General features: G+C 40.5%; 1 protein-coding gene across 1 annotated transcript in view; it reads right to left on the reverse strand.

Annotated features, from left to right (window-relative positions):
• ARHGAP28 (Rho GTPase activating protein 28) overlaps positions 1–12,842 on the reverse strand; it is a 154,407-nt gene that overhangs the window by 15,665 nt on the left and 125,900 nt on the right. Inside the window, exons 12-15 of the mRNA XM_082641422.1 lie at positions 8,201–8,363; positions 3,467–3,549; positions 514–711; positions 77–190 (exon numbers count right to left, since the gene is read on the reverse strand). Coding sequence (XP_082497548.1) covers positions 77–190; positions 514–711; positions 3,467–3,549; positions 8,201–8,363 — 558 coding nt within the window. The remainder of the gene's footprint in view (positions 1–76; positions 191–513; positions 712–3,466; positions 3,550–8,200; positions 8,364–12,842) is intronic.

A 12,842-nucleotide genomic window follows, 5' to 3' on the forward strand; every position in this document is an offset into this window, starting at 1 on the left:
CAAGCTACTTTGTGCATCACTGTGAGAAATAAGAGCCTGGGTGGCCATGATATTCGTGCATTTATTTAGTTATTACCCCTCGTTCTATGGTCTTCCTCCTTAGCAGCTTTTTGACACTTGGAAGCTGTTTCTTTAACAACATGGTGGCTTCATTCATTCTTCTGACTTGAGCGATTAAGAAAGATGGAACCTGGAGAAGAAACAGAGCTTGACTAGAAGGAAAACACTTGAGTTAAACCTCCCTGGTAGAGTCTGTCTTCTGGCCACTCAGTATCCAGGAACCAGGAACTGTGGTTCTGTCCTCGTAAAGATTAGGAAAATCTACGAGGATTCCTGTTTAAAGGAAAATGTGTTTGGGAGCAGCCTTAAGGAATGATCAAGATGCCACCAGCAACCTGGGATTACCGTCTCCCACCTCTCCCTGTGCCTGAGGGCACTGCTTGCTCATGAGTCTTTACATCTCCTGGGGGCTAGCAGACATGAGAACATCCTAGTCGTCACATTGTCACTCACCTTCCACAACATCTCCTGGTACTTTAGCATCAAGCGGATGATGTGGGCAGCGGTGTTTGCTAAGAGTAATTCTTCACAGTCAGAATGTTTGCTTCTACTGAAGAAAAGATTTGGTGCCATTATAGTAGAAATGTTCCATATACTCATTCGGTTTTTTGATTCGTTGGCAATGACTTTATTGAAGAATGTCATGAGGGCCTGATAGGAAACAGCACGGTGTCACTCTAGTCTTTGTAAATTAGGAAAAGACATCACTGATTACTATCACTCATTTCCATACCCGTTCACTGGGCCTCTGGAAAACTGTCAGAGCTACAGAATGGTTCAATGTGTCATGTTTCCCCTCTAACTGCTTAAAAGTGCTAATGAGAAATGTGAAGAGTTTTTTCATTTCTCTGCTTCATAAAAGTAGCTCCATTTTTATGGAATTTGTTATGTTGGGATCTCTATAAATAATAGTTTGCATTTTCTTATTTTCTTTTATCTTAAACAAGCTTGACAAATATTAAAATTAAACAGTAAACAAGGGAGAGAAAACACTACAGCTCAAATAAACATGAAATGCAGTTTTGTCGTGAAGGAAGAAAAGTAATTCACTCTTAAGGCATTACTGTTAAAAATTATTTTCTGTTTCCTTGGGAATGGAAAGTCCATTGAAAAAAATGAGTTTTAAAATAAATAAGTTATGAAATAAATGTCATGGGGATATAACATACAGCATGGTGACTATAGTCAATAATACGGTATTGCATATTTGAAAGTTACAAAGAGGGTAAATCTTAAAAGTTCTCTCAAGAAAAAAATTTTTGTAATGGTGATGGAGGACAACAAGATTTCCTATGGTGATCATGTTGCAGTGTATACGAATATCAAAATATTATGTTGCTTACTTGAAATTAATATGTTATATGTCAGTGATACCTCAATAAAAATTTTAAAAATAAAGTGAATAAAAAGAAAAAAATTAAAGAATAGAAACAACAAAATGAGTATCTCATTCCTCACTTCAAAAACATCTCAATCGAAAAGCTGAAAACTTTCACTTTTTGGGTGTCATCTTTGTACTGCTTTTCAATTTTGGAATCTTTAGCAGACCAAAGGGAAGTGATTACATGCACCTGTGCTCAGCATTAAAAAAAAAAATTGAGAAAGCTTAATAAAAGTTTGGCTAAGCCACCAAAGTATAAATGCCTATCAGAACTTTCTGAAATTCACCAAGAGGGCTGAAATCCTAAAAGGAGATGCTCTTTGGTTTTCCAAGTTTGAATTCTGCTATAGTATGTGTAATGAGAAAATGGACAGCACATACTAGTGATAATAGCTAACATTTATTTGAGGATTTACTGTGAGCCAGGCATTATTCTTAGTACTTTATATACTTCCACTCATTTTATCATCATTCCAAACCCTGTGAGGTAGGTACTATTATTGTTTTACAGATGAGGAAACTAAGATGGGGAGGGATTAAGTAGCTTTGCCCAGTGTCACTTAATTAAGTGGCACAGCCAGGATCTGATCCAAGGAAGCCTAATTCTTGAGCCAGACATCTTGATCTCTACAACACACTAGCTTCAATCTTCTTCCAGTCACAATTCAGAATGGAAGAGGGAGGGAGGGAGAGAGAGAGAGAGAGAGAGGATCTTCTATTAGAAATGTATTGAATTCTTTGATAATTGCTACATTCTTAGTTATATGAAAGGGGAAATGACATTTTGACTCAGATATCTGATACTAGATTCATTTCTTTGGATAAAAAAAAAAAAAGCATTGTTCAGACAAAGCCAAACCAAAAAAAAAACAAAGCTAGTAAATTTCCAGCTTTTGAAAAATTACCAAATTGTATTAAAACAGACATTCTTATGCCTTTGCCAATCCCCATTCTTGGGTGGAGGACATCATATAATTCACATAGATGGTTTCACTTGGTAGGAGGAAAGGTCCTCACCAAACTGAAATGTCTGACAAGAGGTAATACGAAGACTCATCTTTGTTTTCAGCATCATGTTTACTGGCCTCAAAATTATAACTCTTTCCAACTCATCCTCACCTCAATTTCATTTTAAAGATTCCAAGCACCTGGGGCTTCCCTGGTGGCGCAGTGGTTGAGAGTCCGCCTGCCGATGCAGGGGACACGGGTTCATGCCCCTGTCCAGGAAGATCCCACATGCTGCGGAGCGGCTGGGCCCGTGAGCCACAGCCGCTGAGCCTGTGCGTCCGGAGCCTGTGCTCCGCAACGGGAGAGGCCACAACAGTGAGAGGCCCGCGTACCACAAAAAAAAAAAAAAAAGATTCCAAGCACCTGTTGTACTTGTAACAGATTTCCTATTGCACACAGAATCATTATCAAAACAGCAACAGAAACTTTGATTTTTACAAACATAAAGCAGAGAAATGAATTTGAAATAAAAGGAGGGATATTTGGGATGGAGAACTATGGAGTACAGTTCTATCAAATGTTCTATTTTATATTAACGGAGAAATCACTTTTCTGAGCTTAATTTTCTTAATCTGGAAAATGGCAAGGTCCTATCAGGTGATCTATAAAATTCTGGGATTCTATAATTCTTTAAATTGAATTATGGTAAGACATGAACATTCTAGAAATTTTATTTAAAGCAGGGGTTTCATTCATTTCTGACATTATTCCATTTAAGTCTTCCATCTTTGCTTCTTCTTCCTACTCCTAACCCTCGCCCAGTGCCTGGCACACTTGTAGATGCTCAACATCTCTTAACAGATTGAATGAACAAAACAAATGTTCAAAGAAGATTCCAGGATTCACATTCTTTCCTGGCTTCCTCAGGAGAACAGCGGTGGGAACAAGGAAAGGCAGCGGGTTTGTTGCAGGCTCAGCTGGTTGGTAAGTTGTCCTCTCAGTTTTCATTTTTCAACCTGAGCCATTTCCTCTGACCAATAAGAGTCAATGACAGACCATGAGGTCGATACAACGTACCTGGGCTGTGTCCCTGTTGGCCTCAGGCAGTGCCATGATCATGAGGTGTAAGGCTTGAAACTGTACTTTGATGTGAGGCCCTCCTAACAAGAAAACAGAAATAACCACACATTTTGAACAACGCTCATGCATTCTGACAGCATTTCTTGCTAACATCTGGTGGCATAGGAGGGCCCTGACAGCTTTCAGTGGTAAAGGCTCAGGTTTTGTGACCAACAGTGTAAGTCTGTTCACTTGGACAGGAGCCTCAGTCTATCAACTCCTTTTTAGCATCCTAGGATGCCACTGTAGGGGCAGGTGGCCAACGAGATCCTCAAAATTATTCTGGATCTGTATAACATTTCTCTTTTCAAAGTACTTTCATAGATCTTGCTTTACTTTTATGCTATAAACAGTTGGCTTGAAGCTCAATTCAAGAGAAAATAAATTTTATTTCCATATGATGAGGCAGCCAAGCATAATAATTAGGAGCAGAGATTCTAGAACCAGATTCAAATTCTGCATGTACTATTTAGTCACTGAGTGACCTTGGGCAGGCTATTTAACCCCTGTTGCTTCTATTTTATCAACTGTAAAATGGGAATTGTCATCATACCTACCTCACCGGGCCATTATGAAGGTTAAATGAGCTAATGTACAGAGTATTTACATCAGTACCTGTACATAGTTACCTCCATAGGTGTTTGCTCTTGTTATTATGATCAGTGACGTTTATTTTAGCTCTTAAATGGACATGAAGGGAAGGTAACCACAGTTGGATGTTTGGAGATCCAGAAGATGGCACCAGAGGGCTGGCATTCTACTACTGTGTGTTCTCAATATTGGCTCTTTTCCCATTTTAGGGAAAGGATTTTAGGAAATCTATCCACAACTGCATAATTCACAGCCAGCTGTGCTGAAAACATAGGGTATTCCAGAGCATCCAGGCTTTTCCTGTTCTCTCTGTATTCTCCCCAAAATGGTCTCTTGGTAGGGAGGTCCTGCAGGGAAGCATGACGTTCTGTAACCCCGGGGGGAGCTCTCAAGTTGAAGGAAAATCTATCCATTTACGACTCAGTGGATAAAGGCAGTCAGCTGCCTATAGAGTTACTTAGCTTTACACTAGTGGAAACACTCTCGTGACAAACTACTAGGTCACAGGAGGTCGTGTGCATCCGAGTTAGGAGTACATGATTATTGTGTGTAACCATGTAATAAAGGAACAGTTGGGAGGAGTATTTATAGGCTCATATCGTATTGTCTCAGCACAATCCCCATGAGGATTTTTAAAAATTTATGTCAAATTTGTAAACAAAAATGACACAGGTCCAGGTTGTTTTTGAAAATGGCTAATGCACACTGATGTGAGTTTGCCTGAATAACAGGCAGTAGCAAGAGTATATCTCAGTACAAAGCATTTAGGACATTTAGGGCATAAATTGCAGGCTAAGGGCTGTCTATAATTTTCCAATGCAACCCAAAAAAACCTCTGGGGGGAAACAATAGATGCAGATGCAGGCTCTCTATTTCCATTAATTCCAGATAAATTACAAAGTTCCCTTTAAGATTAAAAATCTAAACTGGCAAATAATCCATTTTCATTTTGCTTAGGAAACCCGGCCCTACGCTGTTTTGTGGTTAATAGTTTTGTAGTGAATTCATTTATTGCACCCTAGTTTAGAGTCATTTTTTTCACTCCAGAGGTCATTATTTTCTCAGAAAGATATTAAACTTTTCATGAAAGTATCTAAGGTTTGATTGATGAACTATTAGTCTTTTAATTTTATGGGCAATTTTTGGACCCAGTTTGAAAAGAGAACAGAGAAAGTAATTACACTAGTGGAAAAGACTACATTCTCTGACCTCCGTTTTAGAGTAAATACAGGGGCAGCTTAAACACACAGATGTCCACAGTTCTTCCCTTCAGAAAATCTCATTACAACGAGAGCTTACTCCAGGTGGCAAAAAGGCCATTCTTCCCGATGGCAGCAGCCCAGAACTCTGGGCTTCCTGTGGGGTTGGCTAGTTATCAAATCAATCACGACAATAGAGTATTTTTCACTTTCAAAGTCATACGAAGAAATGTGGATCGTCCTGTGAAACTTTTCAGGATATTTTCCAGATTCTCTCCCTTCACTGAAGTGTACTGGCTTCAACATCTGAATAATGATATTAAGAAAAACTAAATATGATTTCCTTCTTAAATATGATTCTCCAAACAGGTTTTACATGGTGATTGACTCCTCTGTGGCACCATTTGTTTTGATGAATTGTTCAGTATATAAACTGCAGATCAAAGTGAAGATAAGACTTCTGCAGCCCGTTTTCCAGGACAGCAAACTTTACAGAAGATCCTGTGTTTCTCTGACTTAGAAATAGAGGGAGGGAGTTCTGTTTCTGGTATGGCTGAGTAAGCTCCTACCCAATCAACCCTCCTTAAGACAACTGTACACTCTGGACAATGTACAAAAAACAACTACCTGAGGCAGTGGAGAATGAACAAAAGCAGGCAGATTTAGGAGGGCACTGGACACTTGGCATTAGGGAATGGCACAGGGAGAGTGTCCAATTTCCTGGCTTTTAGTTTGAGGTCAGGCCATAGACAGCAATGGCATGAGGTGGCTGAAATTCCAAAAGAAAACCCCAATCTTTCTGGCCTGAACAAAGAGAGGACAGGGCTCAGGATGACCACAGCCACTGGGAAGTTATGGGGAATCCCAGAAAGGGAAGGTCAAGAGATAGAAAGCCCTAATTCTGGTATAAAATCCACCCAAATGTTGGCCCACCCCATAAACCATGCATATGTGGAGTAGCACAGGTAAGTATTAAATAGCAAATTGTCTGCTTAAATACAAACAAAAAACAAAACTAACCGAAAAAACCCCACTCCTTGGGAGAAATATTGCAGAACACAGAGTTTCCAAAAAAAATATTCACAAGGTTCTGGATACAGTTTAAACTTACTTGACATAAACAGTGACCCATTTTCAAGGGAAGAGACAGTCAACAGAGACCAACCCTCAGATGACCCAGATGTTGGAACTAGTTATGAAGCAGCTATCATAACTATGCTCAATGATATGAAGGTAAATAGGCTTACAATGAATGAAAAGATAGGGAATGTCAGCAGATAAATAGAAAATAGTTTTAAAGTAGCAACTGGAGATTCTAGAACTGAAAATATACAATATCTGAAATAAAAAAGAATGAAGATTCAAGCCCTGGTCTGGGAAGATCCCACATGCCACAGAGCAACTGGGCCCGTGAGCCACAACTACTGAGCCTGAGCATCTGGAGCTTGTGCTCCGCAACAAGAGAGACCGCAATAGTGAGAGTCCCGCGCACTGCGATGAAGAGTGGTCCCCACTTGCCACAACTAGAGAAAGCCCTCGCACAGAAACGAAGACCCAACACAGCAAAAATAAATAAAATAAAATAAAAATTTTAAAAAAAAGAAGGAAGAGAACTAGTTCTCTCTTTCTTTCATAAAACAAAAATACTACATCATACAAAGAAAAGAGATACTGGTCACAGCATGTCAATTAAAGCTTAGAAAAGGACTGCCTTCTCTTATCATATTCTTTTCTCTGAAGCCACAGCGGATTATTTTATGAATCTGGTTTAGTTAAAATTTTTAAAGATTTAGAACCAACTAATTTTTAGGACAAATTTTGTCATACAACTTAGGATGTGACTATTATTTTCTATGATTGTGATTTTAAGGATTTTATACTTCTGGTCAACCTGCAGAAGGCTGTGAACTGGCAGATACGGGTAATACTTGCTACGCTAATGTAGTGTTTTAAAATTTGAATTTGTGGCTGACATTTTCAAATGAAGAGTTTCGTCATTAAAGCCTGGATTTTGGCTTTCACTCCTGCATGGTAACCATCATCCAGAGCTGAGCAGTGGCCAACCCCTTTATATGGGATATGTCCTCTCAATCTGGCCACAGTCCATTTCTGTCCATATAGAATCACCATTTACTTAGCATGCTTATATATATTTAGACTTGTGACTCCTGAATTCCTCAGGTTGGTAGTTAAAGCCCACACTATGTAGCCTCATCCTACTTTTCTAAATTTCTCTCATCACACCTTCTTCAATATTCAACCTTTAGGATGAAATTACTTTCTGACTGCCAAATACAACACACACTGTCCAGTTTCTATACTTTTTATCCAAGTACCTCAGTTAAGGCCTCATCTATGTGACTTTTTAAGTTTCAGAAACACTATGTGATACTGTAATTTTCAGAAACAAAACACCTTCTTACTGCATGCTACATCATCAGACCCAGGACCTCGGATTTAAAGAAGGGAGAGATGTTATATTTTTTGAAGGACTATTATACACCAGGCACTATCCTAGATGTCTTCATTCAATACCCACGACAACCCTGACAAGTAATTATTATCTGTAATTTACAGGTGCAGCAGTGAAGCTCAGAAAGGTTGACTGCATAGTTAACAGATGGTTGAGCAGGAATTCAAATCTCAAGAGCCAGGTCTTTCTGTAACCCTCTCTGCCTTTTAATGATTATAAAACCCTCTAAATCATATCAACCAGACTCAGAAATATAAACATGTGAAGAGATAACAGTTTACCATCAAACTCAATAGTTCATCAAGCAGTACCAGGAAATAGCAAATCTATACATTTATGGTCACATCTGATTATGCATCTTTCTTCTGCTCTGTGCCACTTTATTGACCTTGTATCTTAGTCCATTCACACTTAACTTCTTCCACCTACTTTCCATTAGAGTGATGAAAGCAGGTATATATTCCACAGGGAAGAGAGAGGTGGGTAGTTCTCTGAAAAATGCTTTCAACATTACTGCAGCTTCTCTGTGGCACATTTTCTCCCATTTAAACTTATCAGCATTAAACTTGGCATCCAGTTCTTCACGGTATTGCTGAAAATCAAGGAAAACAGTGAGTTTTACCACCTAATCCTCCCCCTTTAAAAACTGTCATTACATAAACTATTTTTGTAATTAGATTGAAAAGCCAATATCTACTAAGCTTATCTTTTTTCAACATGATTAAAGAACTGAAATGGCTATTTCTGAATATATTCTTTTTAAGTTTTCTAAAATCCTTTTAGAATCATGTTAATCTTAAAATAATTTGCCATCTTTACAAATACAAAAGTTCTTTACTCAGATCATAGTTTCATTTATATGGTTTTGGCAGAATACTGCCTATGCCCACATCATAAATGCACTGCTAGATTTTGACAAAGCCTCCACTTCCCCCTTTTTTTCAATGATCCCTTCCTTCTGCCACCCTGTCTTCTGTTTCTAAATTAGATCAAGAATGTATGCCTCTTGGCTAGTTCACATACAGAATGAGAAATATCCCAACAAAGGAACTCTGACCTCACTGCAACACGCACACCAATGATATCTTCCTGGAGCAGTTACAGCAAAGTTTTATGCCAAGACGTACACATGTCTTCCACATGTCTGCATGTTTGCCCAATCCTTCGTAAGGTTGGGAACACTGTGTAAATACTTTTTTTTTTTTTTTGCTGTACGCAGGCCTCTCACTGCTGTGGCCTCTCCCGTTGCGGAGCACAGGCTCCGGACGCACAGGCTCAGCGGCCATGGCTCACGGGCCCAGCCGCTCCGCGGCATATGGGATCCTCCCAGACCGGGGCACGAACCCGTATCCCCTGCATCGGCAGGCGGACTCTTAACCACTGCGCCACCAGGGAGGCCCTGTAAATACTTTTTAAAACAATCACTAATCGTCCTTAAGTTTTACTTGGGTTATACATTTTACATTATTAATTCATTTGATGACCTGTGCCCCCCATTCTACTGCTCCCTTGAATTAGAGTTTACCAGTAATACCAGGCAGTTATAGTCAGTTTCCCAACTGACAATAACTGCTTCAAAAAGGATTCTTCAAAAAAAAAAAGGAAAAACTCTGAAAATCCTTAAGGCCTTTGCTTTATTCTCATGAGACGCTTAAGTCTTCCAGCCTTGAACATGTAAGAGAAGCTAGAGAACGACAAGGTGAGATTTATCTTTCCTGACAGGCAGGCGGAAAAGTGATTTGGGGGAGCTCGGAGCTCGGCACTGGCTGGGAAGCAGGCCAGAGATGCAGAAAGCAGTTATCGGGCTAGGGCACCATTTCTGGTGATGGATCATCGAGGACTTAACCTGGATAAGCAGTTGTAGGATAGAAAGAAGAGGTGGCATTTAAGAAACGCCTAGGAGGGAAAATTCTCAAGAAGCAGTAGTGGATTGAACATGAGACTCAGAGGGAGAAATAACAGTCCAGGATGACTCTCAGATTGCTAGCTGGAGTAATGGGCAGATGGAGGTGTTCTTAACAGGAAATAGAGGGGGAGGAGTAAATGTTTTCCATCCACTGCCTGGTACTACTGCCATAAGGCAAAGGGGAAACTGTTTTGCAAGTGGGCAGGAAGTATTGGCAAGAGCAGAATAATTCAAATCCACTGCCCACAGACCTGTGCCACAGGAAGCTACCTGAAACACGAAGGTGATTCTCACCTGTCACTACGTCCCTGCCACCTAAGAGGCAACATGGCACCAGGGTCAAGGGCAGGCTCTATAACCACATACTTTAGGTGTTTATCCCAATTCCACAACTGCCTAGTTGTAGGCCTGTGAGGTTTCTCGCTCCATAAGAGGGATATTAGGGATTTCCCCAGCGATCCAGTGGTTAAGACTCCGAGCTTCCAATGCAGGGGGCGCGGGTTCGATTCCTGGTCGGGGAACCAAGATCCCACAGGTCGTGTGGTGCAGCCAAAATTTTTTAAAATAAATAAATAAAATAAAGTCAAGAGCAATCATTGTTTTTTTAAAAGATGGATATTAGAACAACCTCACAGAGATTAAATTGGACACTACAATGTAGAGCTCAGGGGGCAGGGCCTGCATACAGAGAGCGCTCAGGAAATGCTGGCTGCACTTACCCTCCCCTCGTCTGGGTCTGCTACAACCTCTAGTGTTATTACTATGGGAAACCCATGTGTATGTGGTGTGGATATTCGGGTTATAACAGCACCTCATCTTGTCTAGACGGCCAGCGTGAGACACACGGAGAAGTTGGGACCCGAGCACAGTGGAAGTAGGACCAGAGCTGACACGTCCACGGTGGTCCCAAACATGAAGCCACATGAACCCGGGGCTGAGCTTTCCTCGCCAGAGACGTGTACACGTTAAAAAAAAGTCATGCTTTCTTTCCACTGTTAATAAGAATGCCAGGCAAGGGTCAGGAGCCATGTCCTTCAATCTCCTCTGAGCAAATATCTAACCTGCTTCCAATTCTGAGGTACTTTTATAAAAATGCAAATAACCTGCTTTCAGCTTCAAAAACCAGTTCAGGAAGGGAAACCAGCAGACCAGGTAACATCACTAGAAAACATTTAGAGCAGCCTCCGAATAACTGAAACGAGTCAAAAAAGAAAACCGTGCATGTCAAACCAGTCTGCCTTCTTCCATGAAACATATTCCCCGGTGTTTGGCTCAAATTTCTGTCATTTTTGGAAAAGAAAATCACTGGAAACACCAAAGCATTAAATTGGTTCCAAATGATCTGAGGCCTCACATCCAGGAATGGGCTGGGCAGTTATGTGCCCCGTGCGGCTAAGACCAGCAGCGTCCCCCAGGGCTGCTCCCCTGTGAGTCTAACTGGGACTTGAAAGCACAACCCAGGCTGGCTTCTTCATAATGATACCTTAGTGTTAGTGTCATCCACTTGGCACAATTTGAGGATAATTACAATGTTTTTTTTTTAACTTTCTTTCCCCAAGCACATTCGTAGAAAAAACAGTCTAACAAATGAAAAATTTTTTTAAAGTTTAAAGTTTGAACAAAGAAGAGAAATAAAGGCCCCTTACTATATCAAGTTACAATGCCTTTCTAACTGCAATATCCCCCTGTTTCTGTTCGCTGGCCCAGAGTTCTTTCACATTGGCTTTCTTGGAGCTCAAACCACGAAAACATCTGGATTACATTTTTCGGACTAATAAGAGATGGAATAAATAGGCTAAAACTACATAAAACCTATTAAGGGCCAAAAGGGACTTTTACCTAAATGTGGCTCAGGAATGCATGTGCCTAATAGAACACATTAAATGAATTATTGGCCTTTGGTAAGTATTTTTCAGTCAAAGATTAGCTAAAGAAAAGCAGCTTGTGCTATGATGTTAAAATTCATACATACAAGAAATGTCATGTAATGTTGTCTCCTTTTGATTAATTTCAAAAATAGAATTTTAAGTCATATCCATTATGTTCCCCCTACACACACACATACACACACACACACACACACACACAGTAAGGGTCAGTAAGAATATGTGCAAATACAACTTCCCTATTATACAGGGAGGTCTAGAGGGATGGAGTCTAATTCTGTTTAGGAAATTCATTTTCCTGACTTCATTTTGGTTCTCTGACTCTACAGATATAACCACAAAGACTTAACCAAAACTAGTAACAGCTTTTGTCCTCAGATTTAGGATACATTTATTTAGAAGTATATATAAAAACCATACCTGTGAGAACCTGAAACAAAAAGTAGATCCCATTTAGAGAGGACAAACTTTAAGGATCCACTAGGAATTTTCCTGCCTTTCAAATGAACTTGTGCCAGTATTTAGTAATGTCTACGCCCAGGGAAGTCACAGCTCCCCCAGATGTGCTGTTCCCTCTGTCACCGGCACAGTGCAGAGCACAGCTCAGGTCTCCCTTCAAAAAAGAACTGGCTGTTCATCGGCAAAAAAATGCAGGTAGCTGACTCCCCAGCTGCTGGCACCTTCTGATTGGCCTCAGGCCCTTCCCTGCAGGCAGTCCCAGCAGTGACAGTGCAGTGTGGGGCTGACAGGGCACAGGGAGAGAGTCCCACCTGCACCCGGTCTGAGGCTCAGCCCGCCCAAGCCCACGTCCTCCCCCTTGATCCTTGAGAAGCACGGTCCCCCGATAACCGTCTTCTACTCCTAACTCTGTCCCAACACCTGCTTTCTGGAGCTTCCAATAGACACAGCCTATTTATTCTCAATTTCCCCTTTGAAAAATATCTCATCATACGTCTATATAAAAACTCTGAGACTTCTGATACAACCAGAATTTCCCAAAACATGTGCCCAAGTGAATTAGTGAAGAGATGCTTTCCTGCCCCTACACAATTCCTTTTAGTAGTTCAAACACAACCAAGTTCACTTTTCCCTCTCCCCGAGATTTTTTTTCGCAAGGATTCATTATTGGGAACTGCTCATGTTTCCATGTCCACCCACCAGGGAGTGTACAGGGCAGGGAGGGACTCTGTGGATGCACACCGGCACACAAAGTGGGATATCTTACTGGAAATATATGAGAAAAGCTTTTCTTTTCTAAAAATTCTTTTTTTTTTTTTTT

The sequence above is a fragment of the Mesoplodon mirus genome (assembly GCF_964341445.2).
Source record: "Mesoplodon mirus genome assembly, chromosome: 13".
Classification (NCBI taxonomy): Eukaryota; Metazoa; Chordata; class Mammalia; order Artiodactyla; family Ziphiidae; genus Mesoplodon; species Mesoplodon mirus.